The following is a 24706-nucleotide window of genomic DNA, read 5'->3' as shown; positions in this document are numbered from 1 at the left end:
AGCCTGGTTCCATTCGTAGTGCTGTGCACAGCCAATATTTGCATGTTTATCAGTAGAATAATGTTTCTTTATCATACTCCTCTCTAGTCTACAGTTCTAATCTGAAAGTTGCTTAAACATTGATTCATTTCAAAACACACATCTTTTTCAATGTGAAATTTAATTTTATCCTACTCAAAATTAAATGGTGATCATTTCCAATCTCAAATCCTCTGTATACTCTTATGTCCTGAATAACAGGAAAATATCACTATCAATAATAACATAATGAATGAGGCTTGTCTAATTTCTTGCCATGTCAATTTGTGCACATTTTTATGTTGGAACGTGGTGTTAGTAATAACTAGTCTATGTCCTGAACAGAAACACAGCAGGTATTTATCATTATCATTAGTTTGGCTCTTTTCTCCAAATTTTCCCAAAACATTTTTATATATTTGGTATTCATTTCTACTCTGCTGCTCAGATCTCCAACAAGGATCAACTTTTTTTTTTTTTGGTTGTGTAGGCTGCTTTCTTTGATGCCTCGAAAAATTCCTCCACTTCTTCCTTAGTAGAACCTTCTGTGGTACCATAGACAGAAATATGTCTCCTTGTCCTGTTTCCCATTCTGATATTTGTCCACTACACTGTACTTGATATTGCCTATTATTCAGGATTATCCTTGCATTTGGTGTTGAATACTATAGCTACTCCTTTTTCCCGATTGTTATTGCCTGAATATAACATTTTGTATTTGTTGCTTAGAAAGATCTCACCTGTTTTCGTGTTCTTTGTTTCAGCATACCTATTATGTTGATCTGGTACTTATTTAATTCTGCTAGTTCAATTTCTTTTCCATTGATGTTTTAATGAATCATAATAGGTTATCAAACCTAAATTAGATACTAAATATAAAAATGGCAAAAAAAAAAAAAAAAAAAAAAAAAAAAAAATTAAAATATCCCCAAAGAAATTTCTTTTTGCAATTTATTCCTCATATATATGCACGATATATACACGATTCTCGTCGTGACGAGGGGAATCTTTATATGGACTTTTTCAATTGAAGGTGAGTTAGCTGATCTCATATGATGGTAACAGGGTTTTTTCTACCGGAAACTCGAGTTTTTCATCCTGCATACAGAAAAATCGGCCTTCAGAACACATAATTTGCGGACAAAAAATACTGTTGTCAGTGAGGATGAGTGATATATGGTGGTGTCATAGTTGGAGAATTAAGTAGTAGTGGAGAGGATGAGATGTATTTAGCGAAGTAGAGTAGTGTGCCCTCCCATGATGAGTCACTGGACTCCCTTGAGGTGTCATGTAATAATAATATGAGGGCAGTGATGCTGAATGACAGAAAACTTTTCATTTCACAAACATGAAGTGGCTTATGTTATTCTAAATGATAAAAAAACTCACAGAAATTATTACCTGTATCAGAGATCTCATATTGGCAAAATGGGCATCCATGGCTCCTCCATGTGGAAAATTAGCTGCCATTCTTTTCATCAGCTCACAAAAGCAGCTATAAGTTAGAACTTCTATGGAAAAGAAATTTCTATAAAAGTTTTCTATAAGTTTGAACAGGTATGTATTATGCATTTTTAAGTAGTTTAAATGAAAACACTGATTATCGGAAAATGAAATTTAACACATCTGGGATAAACTTTATAATATAAATACTTCCAACATAGTACCCACTGTTCTGCTTATAATGAAATTATAAGCAGAACAGTGGGTACTATCTGAAGATTTCAAAATCTGATTTCCAATTGATCAAATTTCATGTTAATTGAAGTATTCCATTTTCTCTCTCTCTCTTTGGCACAAGAGTTCTAAGATCACAGTGGTTTCCCATGAAATCATAATCATTAGCCAATGAAACTGCTAGATTGACTGGCTGGGTGTTTATACATGCTCTCTCTAACCAAGAGGATGCAGGTTGAATCCAGTCATGGGCATGGATATTTGTGATTGTCTTTATGTGGGATATGAATTTTATTATCTGGTGTGAGACAATGCATATGAGAAGCTTTTAAAAGTTCTATGTTTAGTCTCTAGAGCATGGTTTCTAAATTATGTAAGAAACAGATAAAAAAATACCAAAAAAAAAAAAAATAATAATGATCATATGGTACTCATGTACTATATATGTAGGTTTACAACCTTTTGTTGGTGGGAGATACAAAAAATGTCCTTCAGAAATTAAAAATAAACATTTAATCTTCATACTCAACAGACAAAGTAATGCAAGAAATATAAGAGGATATCTTATTCTCAGGATAGGGAATTAGTGAATTTAATTTTTTATTTATTTTTTCATGAAAAGAGCAAAGTTAAGAATAATGGTTAGCATCTGCTATATTCCTGTTCAGGACATGGACCAGTCATTACTAACACCATGTTTCAATATAAAAATGTGTGAAAATTCACATGGGGGGGGGGGGGGGGGGGGCTGAAAGAAATAAGAAAAGTGTCATAGACTAAGTTATTTTAATTAGTGATATCTTCACGCTGGTTCAGGTTAAAATCCTACGTATAAAAGTATACAGAGGTCTCTATTTAGTTTTGAGCAGGATGAAATTCGGTAGTTGGGGGGGGGGGGTTAAAGGGATGCTTCCATTTCTATATACTAATGCCAGAAGTATCAAAAGAAGTTTTTGGCAGTGGTAAGTGAAACCTCATCAAAAGTTAAAGGCATTAGCGAGACTTTGCTAACAGCAGATGATGTAGTTACACGGATAGAATGCGAAGCATTTAGTATTTTCAGGGAAGATATAGAAGATAGGAAGGGGGGAGAAGGGATACTGCTAATGATAGCAGATGAATTGTAGTCAAAAAGAATAGGAGATAGCTGGGAGGGTGCTTGTTCATTTGAAATAGTCTGTATGAGATCAAGGCCAGTAAGACAAAATATACAGTTCAAATTAGTACAATGAGTACAGGTTGAGTGATTATTATGGGGGATTTCAACTATGGAGATATAGACTGTAAGGAAGAAAAATCACATGACAGAAAGGAAATGGAATTTATATACCTACTGAGAGATAATTACTTGAGGCAGCATGTAATGGAGGGGACTAGGGATGTGATAATATTGGACTTGATCATAGGATCAGAAGAGCTATCCATAACCAAGGTGAGAACATAGCCTCCAATTGGTGAAAGTGACCATGTGGTCTTGACTTGGCAGATTGTAAAACATGACGATTTTATCAAGGGGTATTTTGTGGAACTACAGGGCAGGTGATTATGACAAGCTTAGGATGAAGCTTAAATCTGTGCCATGGCATATAACACTGAAGGGTAAGGATGTTAGTAGTGCATGGGATATGATTGTGGGTCATCTAGAGGAAGCAGTATTAAATTGTACACCTAGGGTAAGGAGGGTTAAACAGGTAGGAGTTAGATGGTGAGTAATATCATTAAGCACTAGTTGAAGAATAAGAATATACCATGGAGGGTATATAAGTTGAAAGGTGACTAAGCAAACAACTCATGAACAGTACAAGGCAAGAAGGGTGGCTAGTATGGTAAGGGAGGAAAAATCAGATTATGAGAAGAAATTTAAAACAGGCCAAAGGACATCCCAAAGAGTTCTTTAGTTATGTGCAAGTAAGAGGAAGAATGAATATGGAAGAATAACCTAACCAGTGCCAATGGTCGTGAAGTGACAGAAGCAGATAAAATAGTTGAGTTACTGAGTGACCACTTTGCAAGGGCATATCATACAGATGAGGTTAATGCTGTGATATATGTGACAGAGACTTAGGTGAGAACAGAGGTGTATGAATTGGAGGTTCTTGGGATAATGCCAAATATCAAAATAGATACAGTTGTGGTATTAGATGGGATATCAGTGCGGGTTTTGCATGAATGTGCAAGGGAACTAGCAATGCCTCTGAGTGGGCTTAAAAAGCCTACTCAGAGGCAATAACTTTTTATACTACAGTAACAGCTGAGTTGGATAAAAGAAATAGCTACATGATGATTCTGCTGGATTTTGCAAAGGCATTTGACAGAATACCACATACAACTCTATTGCGCAAATTAGAAAAAATAGAGATGGATATAACATTGGTTATGTGAAGCAGAATCCAGGTGAAAGCTTGTGACTAATTGTGTGCAGCAAGCAGTACTAGGACCATTACTTTTTAATTTGTACATAAATGATATAAGAAATAATCTGAAAAGAAATATTCAGTTCTTTGCTGATGATGCAAAATTAGGTAGAGTAATAATGAATCAAGATGCTGTGGAGAGCTTGCAGTATGATTTAAATAATCTGTGAGTATGGGCAAAAGATAATGGGTATCAGTTTAATGTGGAAAAGTGTAAAGTTATGCATTTTGGGATAAACAGATTACAAGCTGTGTACCACATTGATGGAACTGTATTCCAGGAAGTAGATCAAGTCAGAGATTTCGTGGTGGTGGTAGACGGAGAGTGGAAGTTTAGAGAACATTTTGCTAAGGCAGCTCATAAAATTACTTTGCTAATGAAGAACATGCTAAGTAGAGATAAGAAAGTTGTTATTCCTCTTTGTGAGGAATAACTTCCTTATCTCAATAACAATAACCCAGGAGATCAGACCTAAGTTTCTTGGCAATGAGGAAGTGGTGGAGAGGATTCAGAGACAAGCAACCAAATTGGTAACTGGTCTGTGGAACTTTCCCTCTGAGGATAGATTGAGGATGCGAGAGCTGCAGAGGTTGGTTGATAAGAAAGAAGAGGGGGGGGGGAGTAACTTAAACCCTTTAAGTTACTTAGAGTTTTATAGGATTGATGCAGTGGAAATGTTTCAGCACTCGGCAAGAACAGGAGGCCATCCTTGGAAGTTGAGTGGTTAGTTGGGCATGAGGACTAGATTATTTGCTTGAAAAGATGTGAATGAATGGTATGGGTTGCCAGAGTCAGATGTTAGCACTCTGTATGTTAATGGTTCAAGGAGAGGTATGACAGATTGTGTCATACCTTTCCTTGAATAGTCTGACAAGTCTTCAGACTCCATGGCCCATACAATAATAATATCTTTGTTCTTCATGGCAGCTCATCATTGTCATACCTGGACAACACACAAACTACCATTCCTACCACCACACTGTTGTCTTTCATTTTCCTCAATAATCTCCTGATATCCAATCTCACTATCTCCCTATGCCCAAACAAATGATTTGTTCAAGCCACAACCATTAACATCCTCACATGCTTAATTCCCATACCAAGCACCTCAAATCAATCTATTCATGCTCCCTCCTGGAAAACAGACCTTGTGCATCCTCTTCGTCTCCCACAAGTTTTATCATAGAATCTTCAGATATCATAATCATCTATCTAATTTCATTCTGTACATGGCTCATCTCATTCATCATTTTAATCATTTCATTCTTCAATTCTTGTATTTCAGCAACTAGTCCCATTATTGCTTCATCATTCAGACTTTCTTCCCATATCACAGTCATGCCAGCTCTTGCCTCATCAGTCAAGCCCATTCCGCTTCTGTAATTATGCCTAGATTTCCTTTTCAACATATCTGTATTCACAATCACATTCTCCACACTCATATCTTCAAGCTCACTCTTCTGGCTATAATTTTTAGTCTTACATCCATCACTGCCTTTCACCTGGTATTCTTCACTTCCGGTTCCTGACTTTCATTTAAACCACTACAATCCATTAACAAAGTACACTTTCTACTTTGTTAATGTAGAAATCCACACCACTTAACACACTAGATTATCTTGTACTGCATATGGTTGACCTAATGCTTACCACCATTTATGACCAACTTTTGTTGTACTCTTCCTTGAAGTCTTTAAAAAAGGTGCTTCAAACTGAATAACTTCCAAACACAAACACAGCACATTCAGTCACAACCAAACCAGGCTAAAAATATGCTAAGGTTATAATGTATCAATAGCAATTAATATCTAAACTTATATTTTTTTCTCAGATGGTATGTTGCAGGAGACTGAACTGTCTCCTGCAACATACCATCTGAGAATATTATAATTAATTCACCAGTAGGTTATATATGCATATAACCTACTGGTGAATTAATTATAATATAATGTAATTATATTATAATTACATTTCCAGCTTTAGCTAATATATGAGAGATAAAGTTATAAAAACAGTGCCAGCTTTAGCTAATATATGAGAGATTTGCAGGGGGGAAAAAGAGAAGGAATGCTCAATGGAAGTAACCTAAGCAACCTGAGTTGTGATTTGCATCTTGCAAATCACAACTCAGGTAATAACAAAAACTGATTTTAAACCTTCCTTGAAGGAAATGAGAACTATAACAATCAGAAATACATCAAATTTGGTATATATGCATATAACCTAACCTGATTTACAGAGAAGAACGTGGATGCACTATTAATATCAGAATGGATGAATTCAGAAAAAAAAAATTAGTTGCAGGAACTAGTAATAAAATTTTAACTGTGTTGGGCTATTCAGGTATTCTACACACTGACTGAGAGCTATAACAGGAAATGATGAATGTACTGAACATAAATCACACATTCAGTTGACCAATGCAATAACCTATCCATTCATATGATAGGACTGATTAGAAAGCACCTGATTACTACAACACATAAGGCCACGGAATGAAAGAATTTTTATTTTCTAATTTTTTACAAAAAAGAATATGCCAATACTTCATGCCAGACATTGATATCCCTTCTCCAGCTACATCTTATGGCAATGTAATCATCCTCATAACTGTGACATCACAAGATGCTTGAGCAGAGAAAGCATGGTGGAATGATGAGTTAGCAGGAAGCATATGAGGAATTAAATAAACATCATGTTAATAAGGCAGTACAACCCAATGACATATCACATGATCAAGTCTTAAGGGAATGTTCCAGTAAGTTAATGGCAACTATGATATACCTATTTAAAAAGAGTTTTGCAACAAGGCAAGTCCCAAAAGAATGGAAAGAGGATAAATTTGTTTCACTCCACAAAGGATGGAGGGAGGAGTTACAAGACTGAAGCTTTGAATTATAGCTGGGTAGCAGCAGCATTCATTCTCAGTGATGATCAGCTTGGGTTTGTTAAAAGGACATTATGTTTTAGCAATCTATTATATAATACAATAAGATGATAAATGCATTGTACAGATGCAGATACAAATGTATGTACAGTTGTATATTTACATTTTGCACATGACCAGTTGGTAAATAAACTAGAATGGGTGAGGTTAGATAACAGATTAATGATTCAAACAGATAATTAGCAATGAGACCAGTATCAGGAAGTTGTGTATGACAAAGTAGTATCCAGAAAGAGGAGAGTCACTTGGTGTGCTTCTAGCACAATGGTGTGCTAGAAGGATCTGTTTCAGAAACATTATTGTTTAATTTGTACATTAATGATGTTAAACCAGGCTTAACTAGAAATATCAACTATTCACAGATAATACAAAGATAGAAAGAACTAAGGACTAAGAGGAGTAGAGTAGAGTAGATGTTCTGGCATTACAGGAATATCTGAACAGACTATGTGAGTTGGAGCTACCAGTTCAATGTTGCACCACATAATGTTTGAAATTTGGTAGGCAAGAAAGGATGCAGAGTACAATTACTCTGCATTCTTCTTGAATGTAGAAATATTGAAGGAGGTGGAAAAAGATATGGGAGTGGTGGTGGTGGATAGGGGCCTGAAGTCTAGCAGTCACACTGCTAAAATTGTGAAGACATCACAAAAGAATTATGGATGAAGGATGGCTGATATTTACTAAAAATTAAGATTGCGCAATCCTTACTTGGATTTTGGCACATAAGTGACAGGATAATTGCATTAAAAATTGCAGCTCAACCTTTTAATATTTTTATTGTCCAAATATATGCACACCTACTTCTGATTACCATGAAGAGTAGAATGTTTCTATGAAAGCATTCAAAATGCACTTAACGCTAAATCAGATGACATAATTATCGTTATGGGAGATCTAAATGCTAAAGTAGGCTCAGAAAAGATCTCTTCCTGCACGGGAAACCAGGGCCTGGGACATAGAAATCCAAGAGGAGAAAGATTAATACAGTTCTATGAAAAAAACAATCTGGTAATAGCAAATACTTTATTTAGACACCCTCCTAGAAGACTATACTCATGGAAAAGTCCCAGAGACAGCTGTGGGAACCAGATTGACTATATAATGATTAAAAAAAGTTTCCAGAATAACATCTTACAAGCCAAAACATACACAGGGGCTGATATTGGATCAGACCACAACCCAGTGGTCATTAAAGCAGCAATAAAATTAAAGAAAACAATGAAACCTCTAAGCATAGAAAAATATGATCTTGGCTCCCTTAAAAATCAAGAAATACAAGATAAATTTTTAAAGGAACTGGCACAATCCACTGCTGTTAATGTTCCTGATTCCACCAAGTATCCTTACCCTAATGATGAGATTGAGGATAGATGGCAGAAATTTAAAGAGGACATAAAAAAGGCAGTAAAACAAACAATTCCCAAATTTGAGAAGAAGATGAGTAAACCCTGGATGAATGACAAGATGATGGAGGAAAAGAAAGAAACATAAAAATCGTCCTGAATACAAGAACTTAAACAAGGAGATCAGGAAGGAATGTAGGATTGAAAAAGAACTATGGTTCAACAACAAATGCAAGGAAATTGAACTTCTGGATAAAAAACACAAAACAACAGAACTACATGAAAAAGTTAGGGAGCTAACTAGCAAATCTTGCAAAAGGGTAGGCTCTCATTGCATTGAAGATACCAGGGGAAACATCCTAATGGAGAAAGACAAAATAAGGGATAGATGGGTAGAGTATTCAAAGGAACTCTACAATCCTGATAGAATAGATAAGTCAATGCAAGAAGATTTGGAGAGGCAACAAATGCCATTAGGAAACTGAAACCAGGAAAAGCTCCAGGAATGGATGGAATTATGGCAGAATATCTCAAGGCTTTAGATGACAAGGCTATAAGATCACTGACTGACATATGTAACAAAATATACAAAACTGGACACCTGCCAAAAGATTTTAACACTCAACGTTCCTACCAATACCTAAAAAATCGAAGACAATCACATGTGAAGAGTACAGAACAATCAGTTTGATCAGTCAGATAGCAAAAGTTATGTTATACATCATCCTAGAAAGAAATAAACATAAAATCAAAATGGAAATTAATGAAACACAATCTGGTTTTCAAGAAAATAAAGGAACTAGAGAAGGACTCTTCAACATTAGAACTATTATAGAAAGATATCTGGGGAAGCAGAAAGAAGTCTACTTATGTTTTATTGATTATACAAAGGCCTTTGACAATATACAACATGAACAACTAATCAAATGCATCAGAAATTTAGGAGCAGATGGTAAAGATACCAGATTACTGATAAACCTATATTGGGAGCAAACTGCCTCGATAAAAATATCAGGAGAAATCTCAGAGGAATTCCCAGTAAAGAAGGGTGTCAGACAAGGCTGTGTTCTTTCCCCTATATTGTTTAACCTCTATACTGAAAATATCTTCCAGCAATTAGAAGAATTTAAAGGAGTCAGCAGAGGAGGCAGGAATATAAACAACTTAAGATATGCATATGATACAGTACTGCTAGCTGAAAATAAAAAAGATCTTCAAAACCTACTAGAAGAGATGCTGAAGCTAAGTGAAAAATATGGACTTAATTTCAACTTCAAAAAAACCAAAACCATGCTAGTAACAAGAGAAAAGGGGAAAATACCCAATATAAATATTGATATCAGAGGAAATACTTTAGATCAAGTAGAGAGTTATATATATTTGGGTCAACTAACTATAGAGAATGGAAAGTGTGATAAGGAAATATTAAGAATAGAAATTCCTAGATCAACCTTCATTAGCATGAAAAACATTCTGACCTGAAGGGAAATTCACACAAAAACAAGAATTAAGCTGTCCAAATGCTACGTATGGTCAACACTGCTATATGGAGCAGAAACCTGAACAATATCAAAATATTGTGAAAATAAACTAAAAGCCTTTGAGATGTGGATCCTCAGAAGAATTCTTAGAGTCTCATGGACTGCCAAAAAAACTAATTTAGAAATATTAGAGATGATTGGAGAAGAAAGGAATCTGTTGAAAACCATTAAGAAAAGGAAAACCCCCTACTTTGGTCACATACTAAGGCATGAATCCCTACAAAAAACACTTCTAGAAGGAATGATACAAGGAAAGAGAGGAAGAGGAAGACAAAGAACATATTGGATGGGAAATATTAAGGACTGGACCTTTTTGTTCTATGAAGAATGAAAAAGAGAAGCACAAAACCGTACATGGTAGAAGCTCATGGTAGTCAACCTTCATGGAAGGAGATGACATCTGACAAGATATTTACTACTGTGCATACTGGTTTTCAAAGGGATGCAGATATCTTAGGATCCTGAGAATGATAGAAGTGATATCAGTGACATAATATAAGAATTTGCTATATCGTATTGATATTGAGTGATATCATGTCTCGGGAATGTGGGATATGAAGACAATTCAAGGAATATTAAGTGTAAAGCACTGTGAACAGGAGCAGAAGGAAAGATATAACTGAGGTGAGAAATTCATAGAATGGAGAGAGAGAGGCAGAAGTAGAAAGAAAGGCCATTCCTGAAAGCTGCATAAAGAGGGTGCATGTGAGCAGAGGAGTGCATTTGCCTGAGGGTTTGGTGAGTTTGTAAACGGTAAATGAGTTTAAGGTATACTCTGATTATCTTTTTGTCTGTGACACTGAGAACTTCCTATGTTACGTCTTTTGATCTTTATGACAGCCCAATGTTAATGGTAATAATACAATATAATGTATATTATTATCATTTATATAAATGCATACATATATGAGGTGTAACAATTAAATTCCTGGAATGCACATGTAAAAACTATATTTGCTTACCTATAGACTAGTGGCTACTATAACCTCTTTAGTAATCCCCTTGTGTAGCAGTGCACTTTCTTAGATGCTGCTACAATTGTTTAAAATGTATTGAAACATGTCTTCTGGAATGAGTTTTATTACTATCATCATATGAAACTGAATGTCAAAATGACAGAAAATCTGCATTATTTCAAGGCATTTTTCAGTTTTGGGAAAGCCCAAAAGCTGCAAGAGGCTAATTTTGGTAAATACTAAAGATAATCCAATTTTGTGGGTGATTTTTTTATCCAGAAACTCACAGGCACCTACTGCATTACATACAGAGTTATTGTTGTGATGGATGATCCAACTGAACAAAGTTCAGTTCTCTTCTTACAAAAAGCTTCACATAACGTTTGCATTTCTAAATAGCAATGTTGGCTCACCGTTTGACCTTATTTAATGAATTCAAAGTCATCTCCAGCATTAAGATGGAAAACAAACAAGCATTGTCTTAATCTGTGATCATAACATTTGTACATCTTTTTGGTCTTGGTGAAGGTAATGTATGTATTAGCATTTTATTAGCATAAAATGCTAATGCATAAGCAGCCAACTGTGAAGAAAGACTAAACAAACATTAAGCCACCACTGCTTTTGATCTTCAATCACAATTCAAAGATCCTTCTTTGAAGTAATTTTCTCATTCACAAATTGTTCATCAATATTTTCCTCACTGCTTCTCTATCTAAATTTAATTCTTTTGCCATTAACTATAAATTTAACTGTCAAATTGAATTAACTGCCACACTCTTTCAACATTTTAAATTGTTTAACGAGTTTGATCAAGCAGTCTTTCAAGCAATTGTGGTCAAGCAGTTCTTTTGTTAAATTAAAGATGCCAAGAAATTATATTCTTGGTTTCATCCTTTACCCAAGTGTAAGCAAACAGAATTTGAATGTAAAGTATCTTCATGCCTGGGCTAGTGACTTCACATCAATTGCCTTAGTATCACATAATGTAAACACATATCCTTATGGACATGTATAATGCTATGGACCACTACCCAGATCAGTTCCGACCTTTATTGAGGTCTCATCAGTGGGAGCCAGACCCAGAAGAGCGAGACAAAGGTTGAAGTAATGCAGAAATTGTATATTTTGCATATACAAGTAGTGAAAAGGGTGTATCACCTTATTATTAAAACACTCTGGATCAGTGAAAGATGTTGCAAGATTTTTCACTTGATCAAACTATAAATTAAAGATGGCAAGAAATTACTTCAATCTTGTCTTGGCATCTCTTCTGGGTCTAGCTCCCACTAATGAGACCACAATAAAGGTTGAAACCAGTCTAGGTAGTGACTTTTCCACAATGCATAGCATTATACATATCCACAAGAGGGTATGCTTTACGTTATGGGATACTAAGGCAACATTTTTAGATGCATATACGAAACAATTGCCGCATCTTATCCACTGCAAAAAATAAGTCTAGGGGAAAACTTGATCTGCAAGTTGAGACCTCTCACACTGCTGGTGTATGCTTCTTTGATGCCACTGCCACCATTTTTGTAATGCTAATGAGCACTTCCAAGTTAATCAAGATGAAAATTGAAGTGAACACTTTTAGAACCACAATACCACAGTGCAATGATTATATCTAGTCGAGCTATCACATAAAAGCACTATTATACAAATCTACACAATATAATTTAGGGAAAAAAAACACTTTTCTTAACACCGTTCAAATACACTATTACTTTTCGTCGTGACACTAGTGACAGTTTTTTATGGGAATTTTTTATATGGGAACATTATACTTCGAGATTCCAGTTTACATCCTAGGCCACCAACAGATGGCTCACCTAGTTAAGACTCTAGCCTTTGATCCATGTGTTTCACTTAGTTTTGTGTTGCCTTTGTGTTTCTAGTCTCAGATTGTACTCCCCGATGATGTCTCAGTGATTGATTGAGACAAAATATTGGAAGAACTAATATTATTTTCATCCTTTCTCAGACTGTTTCACTCCATTAAGCCTCTAACATGAGCATAATGGATGCTAATTCTGCTAAACAGTGACCATGGAAATATCTGCAGAAGAGAAACAATGTAGAAGCTGGCCATCTGCGAGAAAGTTTCTGAAGAGAGTCAATCAAATGAACCACTATCTTTAGGACTGAATCAAGAGTATTTAGAGTTTAAACTGCACCACTCTAAATGAGTGATCTGAGAGTTGTATAGAGTAAGCATCCAGACAGGAGAGAAGTAACTCATGTCTTGAACAAAAAAAGTATGCCAAGTTTTCTGGAAGCTGAAGATATTATAAAAGTGATCAGATCATAATAGGAAAGATTAGGAGCAAGATTCAGTCCAAGAAGAAATAACTGGTCTTGACGTTAAGGTGATCATTCTCAAAAGTGGAACAGTGAGTTCTTTTTTGCAAGAAAACAGGCAGAACTGTGTTTTAGAAGCATTGCAGGCAACTAGGTTGTTGTTGCCCCATTGTAGGACTGTGTGAAGATCACTGTCTAGGATATTTAGGTACTTATTGTACATGATCTTGAACTTTGAGAAGTTTGAGTACTGTAAGGTTTATTGTATGAGTAGGATGAGTGGTAAGTAATGTCATCAGCAAAACTGTGAACAGGGTTTGAATTCAATGAGAGCAGATCATTTTCATCACGAGAGAAATAATTTTTATATACATATAAAAGGAGTTGGTGAAATAACCAAGTCCTGAAGAACAGGAAAATCTGAGAACACCTTCCACCATTATACATAGTGAACAACCTGAGAGAAAACAGGCAATCTAATTACAAAGAGAGGAAGGCAATTTACTGAGATGGTAATTTGCCGAGAAGTCCTAGACCTTATCAAATAGATCGATAGTTGTAAATTTCAACCACAACAGCATAATTTTCTTCAAACTTTTTTCATGGAACATGTCTAGAGATGAGTGATGTAAGCAAGAAGATCTGCTGTGTAGCGTAATTGGGCAACATTTGGAGAACAGTTGACAGTTCTCCAAATGTTGAAGAACTGACTGCCGATGACCTTCTGTTGATGACTTAGGATAGCACCAAGGTTAGAGAATTAGGTTGATTGTTGGATGGTAGACACTTGTGGCCTTTTTTTTTTGGCTGTATTATGGTCTTGCTTCCATGTTGTAGAGTGGATTCCAACTGATTAATACAGTGTATAGATGATAAAGAACAGGTGTTAGTTCAGGAGCACATCTCCTCAGAGGAACTGATGGGATTCATAAGAACCAGAAGCCTTTTTAGGATCCAGGTTGTTCAAGATTCTTCTGATGACTTTCTGGTGAAAGGCTACAAAAGGCATGAGATGCACTGTTCCAGGTTCAAATCAAAGTTAGACAACTTTATTTAATGATGGCTGTAAGTACTGCAGGTTTCAGTGTAGACTGTGAATGAAGCTGGGGTTTTTGTTTCAAGCCATTCCCAATAAGCTGTTTGCTTTTCTTGGACTGCTCTGGCACACTTTTGTTTTGAAAAATCATGGCTTGGATATAGGGTTGAAATTTTAAAAACAGAGTGAGGAATGAAAACCTTCATTCCAACATGGATAATTTCTGTAATAAAATCACAAGTATCTGGATCTGATAATCGAAAATAGTAGTCTGACCATGGAAAGAGGAGTAAATGTCAGAGATTTTCCAACTTGCTGTTGTTGTAATGCCACACTACACAAGGCTGTGAATGACTGAGAGAAGGAGGGCATTCCACAAGAGATAAAGCTTGGATGAGATTGTGATCTGAATTACCAAGAGAGGTCAGTCACCTCAACAGAGTACCTGGAAGGAGAACTAGTTAAGAAAATATCCAGAGTCTTGGGTGAATGGAGAGGATTTGTTGGGAACCCCAGTTGAGAGATGAATGATTTGTTTTAGACTGTTACTTACAGGAAATATTTCTGCTTCTCTTCTAGTTTGGTCAGTGAAATTTGAAAAAGGGTGCCAGCTAAAAATCTGGACATTTAAGTCACCCAGGAAGATAACTTCACTGTTAGGGAATTTGGATTGTATGAAATCAAGCTTCATGGATAAGAAGTTAAAGAGGATAGAATGTTTCCAGAACTGGGGAACAATAGAGACAGCAAATGAATGAGACATAATGAGGCAGGGCTTAAACCACAGAAGGTGGAAAAAAAAAGGGTAAAAAAAAAAAAAATTCAAGATTAGGCAACCTCTGGTAAGGAATGTCGAACTGCACAAAAACATTGGTACTACCCTTGTGGTGGAAGAAATCATATAAGGTGTAGTTTGGACAGATAAGATTGGCTCAAGTTGTTGTGCAAGAGATTTGGGATCCAGTCAAAAATAAAGTCTGGATATCTGCAGGTGGTAATGTATACCATTTAGGATGGTGTTTATACTATGCAGTTAATGATAATGGCAAAGTTAATGTGGAAGAAAAAAGTTTTCTTTATAAGATTTTTTAAATTTTTTCAGGGAGGGTTTTTGTTTAATATAATCATAATAATACTACATTTATTTAGGTTTACTTTATGCTAGTATGGCAAAGGTGAAGAGAAAAAGAGCAAGGAAACATACAGTGAGAGAAGACAAGATTCAAGAGAGAAGCAGTGAAAGATGAGCAGAATGATGAGGTGGTAATGAGAGAAATAGTGCAATTTCAGGAGCCTTTCAGAGGACAAATCATAAGATTGAAAAAGAATGACTGGTATAGCACAGAAGAAAAAGAAATAGCGTGAGGAAAGACAATTAGGATATGAAAGAGTGAACAGGGAGAGAGTAAAGAGGGAGTCTTGTATGTTGGTTCTGTGAAAAGTGGAGCACTTGATGACAGTATTATGAAACTGTGTTTCCCAAGTATAAAGCTAGAGGATGTTAGCAAGATTATTAGGTTATGACAGGGAAAGTGAAAGAGCTGAATGTCTGAGCAGGTATGAATGATCTGGAAGGTAAATGATGTGGTATGCAAGAAGCCATGAAAGAGTTGTGGAAACAAGTAAGAGAGAGAGAGTGTGTAAAGACTGGGGGAGTCTGTTGCCAGAGTGTGATAGAAGCATGTTGAGAAAGGGAGACAATATCAAAATGAGTGAATGCATAGTTTGAGCATGAGGAATTACATTGAATTTGTGGATGTGTAAAGTGAAAATGGCAGAAGGACTTATGTATGAGCGATGGATTTCAATGTTTTTAATTTTAAATTAAGATGAAATATTGCCAGGAAAAATAGGAAAAAAAAAAAAGAACAGAACTTCAGCAAATACTATATAAAGATGATAATAATAATAATAAAAACAGGAAACCAACTTGGCATTCATTTCAGTAAAATTATGGAGATTACAACCATGTTAAGAATAATTACTTTAATTTCCTGATGTTCATATAGATAGTTTTAATACAGCAAAGGTGGTGGCCTAATCCATAATTTAACATGAGTTGTTATATTACAGTTAAGATCCTAGATTACTTACAGTCCTAATTGTAATTAACTCTAAGACCAAAAGGTTATGTAAGCAGAATATGTGCCATCCATATTCTTGAGATTTTTAGACCACCATTAGGGTGGTTGATAAGAATTTCACAGGCCTCCTTAAATTTACGCTCATAGCACATTTTGGTATGATGTAAACAACAGATGCCTTTCCAACGAATTCTATAGAATTGACATAATATATGTCCAGTCAATGCTATGATTGATGTAATATAGAATTACATAGAGTTGACTGGAAGTGAGAGTGAGAATGTGAAAATAGTTACTATATTATTACTATATTACTGAGATATGACAGCACAGAATTAGAAGAAGAAGAATAAGGGATATTATGGCAAATGATCTGATGGGTAGGCTGTGTAGAAAGAACAGTTGTGAGTATGATGGAAGAAGGGATTTATATAAGAGGGGCCATCTGAACTTGAATGCATTGGCATCAAGAATCTGTAGAAATTATTTATTGGTATGAAACTAAACATGGAGAGCCAGAGAAACTAGAGTATGATGGAGGAATGGTGAGAATCTATGTGTAAGAGTGATTAGCTTACTCAACTATATTAATGATATATTTATCTGCTTAATAATGGAGGTGATTATGATGTAAACATATCTGTGTGCTCATCTGGTTCAAACTTATTAAGTATACACAAGGATGTATGTTTAAGTGGAGCATTACACACAAACAGGAATCTAAAAGTTGTCCAACTATGTCTTGCAGAATGCAGAGAGGAGTATACAAAAAAGAATGTAGGTAACTTACTATGTCTGTACACAAATGCCACAAGTATTAGGAACAAAATGGGTTGAGTTTGTTGCCTTAATGAATACATTGTGGCCTCATATTATTGGCATTAGTGAAACCTGGCACTCAGAATTAGGTGCATGATTGAGTGTAGAGTATACAATATTTTTAGGAAGGATAGACAAGATAGGAGAGGTGCAGTGTGACTAGCAATATCAGATGATATGAGTCCAATTACTACAGAAAGCTATGACTGCAATATTAGTAATAGTTTTCCAAGTAGCAGTGAGTTTGAAGTTACATAGTCTGAAGTGTAGTCTAACAGGATCAGCTGCTAGTGATGAAGAAATGCATCAACAAAACATAATGGGTACTAAAGGATTAATCATCATCATCATATATAACTAATTATCTGAACATTGACTTGATAGCAGAAAAATCTCATGAAAAGAATGAAGCCAAAACTGAGCTGTTGTGAAAAAACTTCCTGAAGTATGACAGAAGCAATGCAAGGTCAAAGAGCATTGGACCTGATTACAATGTCAGAGGGACTTCAGTGATCATGCTATACTGAAGTGGAAATGGCTATGTATATGGGTGTCCCCTTCAGAAATGGTTACATGCTGAACTACAAAGCAGGAAATTATGACCAACTGAGCAGAATACTACATTTGATCCCGTGGTATCGGTTGCTAGATGGGAAAGATATAGGCATTACTTTGGAGTGTTGCTGGAAGTATAGTGTGTGGAAGTACAGTGTGCAAGGCGTGCCAGAGAAGATAAAGATGAAGGGAAAAATCAGGAGAGTCGTATTGAAGAGAAAGTTGGAAGTGGATACAGTAGTAATGTGAGAGAGGAAGAGAGAACGGAAATACAAGAGGAACAGGGAAAGCTCGGTTGTAGCCAGCCACGATCAATTTCTGTGAGGAAAGGATATATGTTGAAGTACAAGGCTGGTGATTATGACAAGCATAGGAGACAGCTTGGAGATATAGCATGGAATGATGAGTTGAGAGGTAAGGAAATAAGTGCTGCTTGAGAACTGACAAAGAAATACATAATAGCATCAATGTGTGAATGTATTCCAATAGTCAAAAGGCTGAAATAAGGTAGTTGTGAAATGGATGAATGAGGGGCTTAAGCATGAAATCTGGAAGATGAAGGTACTTTTGAGACAGTACAAGATGAATAATGGTAAGAATCAGTCTCATGAAGAGTATAAAGAACAAGTCAGGAGAGTGACTATGTCAGTAAGCAAAAGTGCAGTATGAGCAGAAACTACCAAGTCAGGCGAAGAAAAACCCCAGACAGTTTTCAGATATGTGCAAGTAGAAGGAAGAATGATTATGGTAAGATAATGTTAATGGATGAAAAGGGTAGATTGTTAACTGCTTCAGAAGATAGTGTTGAGGTATTCATTTTATCAATTTATAAGAGTGTTTCATCCTCATCAGGGTAGAGTCGTGAAGAACTTAAGTGTAGAGAACAGTTTAATTCTGAGTGAGTAGGAGGTATTTGAGAAAATAAATAACCTGATGCAATAAGGCAATAGGATTTGATGACATATTGCCACATATCTTAAGGAAATGTTTCGGGGAATTGGCAGCGGCTGTTTATTAAGAGTCTTACAATAACACAGGTTTCAAGGGAGTGAAAAGAACATAAAATTCTTCCACAGAATAAAGGTGGTTACAAATTATAGGCCAATCTGTATATCTGGAGTTGTAGTGAAAGTACTAGAAGTTAATGAGAGCTAGGATCCAGAAATTGGTTGATAATAGCATTCTCTGGAGCTGTCAGCATGGGTTTTTTAAAGGGAGATCATGTTTTACTAACTTACTTATGTACTATAACAAGGTAACAAATATCTTGGACAGGGAGATGAATATAACGTGATGTACTTAAATTTTGCAAAAGCTTTTGATGGACTGCCACACAACAAGCTGCTGAATAAATTAAAACAGATGGGACTTGAAAACATACTTCTGAGTTGAATTGGTGACTGACTATCAAATAGGTATCAGAAAGTTGTATATGGGAGTGCAGAATCCCAAAAGAGGAAGGTCACTACTAGTGGTGTGCCAGAGTGGTCAGTTTTGGGACCATTCTTGTGTAATGTATATGAACAATATTGGAATGAGTTTAACTATGCAAAAGATGATGCAAAACCTACAAGGAGGATTTGAACAGATTGCATGAATGGGTAGGTAAGTGAAGCCATCAGTTCAATGTTGCAAAGAGTAAGGTTTTGAAATTTGGTAAGCAACGATGGGATGCAAAGCATAAACTTGGTGGGGAAACTTTAAATAAGGTAGATGAGATGAGAGATTTCGGATTAGCAGTGGACAAGGACCTGAAATTCAAGGGCCGCAGTGCACAATTTGTGACGAAGTCACATTAGATAATGGCAATGATGCAATGATATGGAGGAACCTGAAATGCAGAAATAAAGAGATTGTGATGCCATTGTGTAAGGTGTTGATCAGTCCTCACATGGATTATTGTGCACAGATTTGGTCACCAGGTTTTTATGGTGATGAGGATATGTTAGAAAGGGTCCAGAGAAGATTCACAAAGGTGGTCAGTGGTCTTTGGAATGCGGAGTATGCTGACAGATTGAGAGAATGTAAGTTGCAAAGCCTTGTGAATAGGAGGAGGAGGGTGGGCCATGATTGAGACATATAAGATAGTCAGAGGTTGTTATTAGGTTGACATGGAAGAGATTTTTCACAGAGTGGTAGAAGGAGGGGGAGGTAGAACAAAAGGCCATCACAGGAAACTATAAGGAGGGTGAAAGCAGAAAAGTGAGGAGTAGGTTCTTTGTCTAGAGGGTGTTTGGTAAGAGGAATGCATTGCCTGAGTGTGTTGTGAACGTGCACACATTGAATCAGTTTAAGACACAGTTCAATGAGCATTGTGTGCAATAGTGTGTACCTCCCACAATGTCTTTGACACCACAGAGTTCAGATGTTAATAAATATAATAATAATAATTTTGGTATCAAGTTAAATACCACTTCCTTCATAATGTGATCCCTACAGATGATGAATATCAGTGGAAATAATTCACACCCATATTATTATCATTATGATTATTTTCCTGATTCCCGTGGAATCACAAGACTCATCATGGGAGGTCAAAACTAGTGAATACAAAGTCTACAGACTGCAAGTTTACCACCCTCTCAGGCAATGCATTCCCTGCTCCAACAACTCTCTATGAAAAAAAATCTACTGTTAATCCTTTTACTCACCACCTCCTTTTGCAACTTCCAGGGATGGCTCCTTGTTCCTTTCCCTTGTTCTACTATATGAAAAATCTCCTGAGTGTTAATATGATAATAACTCTTCAACAACTTAAATGTCTAGATCATATCCCCATTCTGCCTTCTATCAATAAATTTTGGAGTCAGCATGCCCTCAGTCTATCCTCATGATCAACGTTGTACAGTCCTGACATAATTTTTATTATCTGTCTTTGCATTCTCTCTAATGTTACTTCATCCCCCTTCAAATCCCAGTAACCAGATCTGATCAAAATTTTATACAATGGGACAGCACACTTTTATCTCTCGTGGTGAATGTTCTCCTCAACATTGCCAAATTCTCTGAGATGTCTTCATAACAGTTGCAATATGTCCCTGGAACTTTAAATCTCTATTCACAAATGCTCCAATATCCCTTGCTTCTTCCAATATAGCTCCATCAACTGAGTATAAAGCATCCCTTCTGTGGATCCCAAAGTTTTAAACCTTACATTTAGTTGCATTGATCTGACATCCCCATGCCTTTCCAGCTTATTCAATCCTCTTGAAGAGCCAAAACATTATCACTATTACTAATAACCCTCCCAAGCTTCACATCATCTGCACACAACTGAACATCTCCCTGTAGTCCTGTCATAATATCACTGACATAAAGATTGTACAGCAATGATCCCAGGTCTGAATGCTGTGGAACTCTACTTGTAACCTTCCTATTCCCTGATACTTCTGCCCCATATACAACTCTAGTATATATCAGAGAGCCAATCACCAATTCAATCCACTAACCTGATGTCCAAACTCATATGATGCAACTTAGAAATGAATTTGCATTTGGTGCCCTGTCAAATGTCTTGGAAAAATCAAAAAAAATACAGTGTATGCCATACCTTCATCCACTGCTCTTGCTACTTTATTGTAAAAGATAACCAGATTACTAAAACAAGAGCACCCTTTAACAAATCCATGGTTGCCTGCATAAATCATAAAGCCCTCATCTGCATATGAGTTCTTATCAATTTCTCCAAAATCTTAACTACAGAAGAAATACAAAAAGGCCTATAGTTTGATATGTCCATTTTACCAAAACCCTTATTCAATGGTACTATCTAACTCTCTTTCCACTCTCCAGAAAAACCCGTCCCATTGCAAAACTTTCATTATACATCCAAGTTAACAGCACCATTAGTTCTGCAGAAGATTCCCAAAAGGTGAAATTAAATCTAGTTCCTGTAACTCTATTGTCATTCAGCATATTCAGTATTCAGAATACATTCTCTTCATTCACTTTTAACATAACCACTCATTATCCTTCTAGGAATAAAGCCTGTATTACCAGAATGGAATACTCTAATAAATGGATAATCAAATAGCTCAACTATGTCATAAGCATTGGAAACCTGATTTCCATCTCCACCCAGCAAGATAATCCTTCAACTATCATTTTTCCTTCTCCTTGCCATATAGCAAACAATCCTTGGAATTCTCCTTTTACTGTAGTGTCAGTGTCCTCTCATATTCTAATTTTTTTTAACCTTAAAATACTAGTCACTTTCCCAACCTAAGTCTTATATTCCTCATGCACCTGTACTCCACCTCTCATTTTATATGCCTTCCATAATCTGTTTTCCTTCTGCAATTCCCCCCTTTTATTTCTTTTGTTATCCATTTGACTCCAAACTGTTTTATTTTCTTCTGCAATTCCCCGTTTATTCCTTTTTTTTATTATTATTATTATTATTATTTGACACCTTTTGTTATCCATATGATTTCAAACTGCTTTATCTTCTTCTTCACTTGACGTATACAATCTGTCATTGCTGTCAACAATTTTTTTCTTAAGTATCTCTTAAGGTTCTTAAGAAAGTTGTGTATTGGGGGAGCAATATCCCAGAAAAGGAAAGTCACTAGTAGTGTGCCTCAGGGGTCCGTTTTAGGGTCATTGCTGTTTAACCTGTATGTTAATGGTATTGGCAAAGATTTGGATGAGAATATTCAGTTGTTTGCAGATGATGCAAAATTAGGAACAAAAAATGAAGAGTAGAGAAGATGTGGCTTTACAAGAAGACTTGAATAGATTGAGTGAATGGGCATGGGAATGCCAGCTTAATGTTGCAAAATGTAAGGTTTTAAAATTTGGGAAACAAAGATGGGATGTAGACTTTATGCTTGGTGAAGATATTTTGTTGGATGGAGGCAGAGGAAATAAGAGACCTTGAGGTGAGTGGATAAGGATTTAAAATTTAGAGGAAACTGTCAAAATTATGAGAACAACACAATGAATTCTGGGAATGATGCAAAGGACACTGATTTGTAAAAGTAAGGAGATACTTGTTCCATTGTATAAGGCTCTGATTAGACCACACATGGAGTACTGTGAACAGATTTAATCACCTGGTTTTCAAAAGGACAAAGAGATGTTGGAAAGGCTCCAGAGCAACTGATTAAGGTAGTTTCTGACCTCTGGAATAGTTGAGAATATGAAATTTACAGAGTCCAGTGGATAGGAGGAAGAATGATGATATGATAGACCTATAAGTTAGTAAGGGGTTGTTATAGGATCAATATTGAAGAGGTTTGATAGAAAATTCAAACAAGCCTGATAGTCCATCAGCATACTACACTTCCTGCATACCCACACTTTCTCTTTTCTCTTAACCAAACTCTCCACATAAACATCTGAAAAATCTTTTCACACACACATATTACATTCATGGCATGGTACCAATCTGATTTGTCTTTCACACTGACCAACGCAATGATCTCCCTTTCACTGGAATTTTGTTACAGATCACTAAGAAGAAACAAAGAACTTAAAATAATACTGCCTAAAAAATTAAATCAAACACCGTGTTTGAAACATAAATATCACACAGCAGTACTCGATTTTAAAAAAAAAATACATAATATCATCACACAATAAATATAAAATGCACACTGAAAATTTTCCTAAAATTCAAAATGCTCCTAAAATTGTTTAAAGTTGAATAAAATAGCTAAGCTATTTTGGCATTGGAGCAGTTTCTTTTATACTAGGATAAAAACGATAAAATGAAATGTGGTTTTAATTAATGGATATTAATTTGACATACCTATGAGAAAATTTTGAAGGTAAGGATGGTAATAACTTAGTACAAGACTTCATCAGAGCTGAGATGGTATATAATTAAAGGTAGTGAGCATAAATTGAGTATAGAAATACATTCAGATAGTAAAAAAAAACAAAAACAAAAAAAAAACATGAATAAAACTAATAATGAAAAATAAATACCAAAAAGATGAATTATGCAAACTATGAACATAAAAGAACTGAAAATAAAGGAAAAAAAAGGAATAAAAAAAATCTATTACATACACAGTAAGCCAGCAACATATGTGATGGATGCTGGCCATTTTGTTAAAACATCATCAGATGCAGAGAGTAGCACACTAAATGTGAGCTAGCCATGTGGTTTTATTAAACATGTTAGGAAGAGCTTGGTTGGTCTGAGAGCAAAGGGGAGTTGTTTATTTTGTTTAACTGCTATGAGGGAGACAGTTAAAATTAACTTTAACTTACATAAAACTAACTTATCTTGCTACATTCCATCCAGTTACTGATGTTGTATACAAGTTCTTTTATTTAAGAACCAAGACACAAATTTGATACTAACCATAGCATAAGTTACTTTAACTTAAGAGGCTTAAATAAAATAAAGGTAGAGCCTCAGAGGGCGAAGTATTGAAGAACAAATAAGTACAAGTATAAATATTTTTCACATATATATGAACAGTATAAAAAGTAAACAAATAATGTAGTAACTAATTACTTTCATAGCAGATAATCTATAAATAGATAGATAACAGAGGGTGAGAAATCATGAAGGTTGAATTGCATAGATATATAATCAGCTAATATTTTCCAAATTTAAAGAACAGCAATTGTGTAGTCTAGTCTCTCAGGCAACAATGTCAAATGGAGTAGATAATTTTCAGGATGTAAAAGTGGTTGGGACCTGAGTGGATGCTACAGTTTCTGTATGCTAATGCTAGAGGTATCATGAATAAGAGGTAGGTGTTTTTGGCACTGGTATCACAGCCTCACCAAAACCGCGCGGTTTAGCCTAGTGGCTTTGCGCTTCGCAACCATATGCCTGGGGAAGGATTGTCCCAGGTTCGATTCCCGTTCTAGACGTGAGGAATTTGAGGATCTTCCTCAGGCATAGCCAAGTTAGCCGGTCTTGGGCGCGGTCAGTAGAGTTTTTTCCGCCAGTTTATCTGGCGTTTTTCATCCCGCAAGCAGGCAAACCGGCCCCGTGAACATACGCCTCTACAGTCAAAAATATATCCCCCCAGCGGCAGACGGGTC

The 24706-nt window shown here is 35.8% G+C and overlaps 1 protein-coding gene across 10 annotated transcripts in view; it reads right to left on the bottom strand.

The window, feature by feature from the left end:
• Window positions 1-24706, bottom strand: part of LOC150107158 (small G protein signaling modulator 1-like) — a 568327-nt gene that overhangs the window by 93949 nt on the left and 449672 nt on the right. For all 10 annotated transcript variants that reach the window (XM_090391669.1, XM_090391666.1, XM_090391674.1 and 7 more), the window contains one exon: window positions 1420-1529. In XM_090391669.1, the coding sequence (XP_090247795.1) occupies window positions 1420-1529 (110 nt within the window). Of the gene's footprint in view, window positions 1-1419; window positions 1530-24706 lie in introns of those variants that run through there.

This window comes from Typopeltis vanoorti, chromosome 4 (genome assembly GCF_054136105.1).
Source record: "Typopeltis vanoorti isolate ZY-2024b chromosome 4, IOZ_Tvanoo_1.0, whole genome shotgun sequence".
NCBI classification, from domain to species: Eukaryota; Metazoa; Arthropoda; class Arachnida; order Uropygi; family Thelyphonidae; genus Typopeltis; species Typopeltis vanoorti.
Note: the sequence above shows the minus strand (reverse complement) of the source record. Positions and strands in the feature narration are given on the sequence as shown.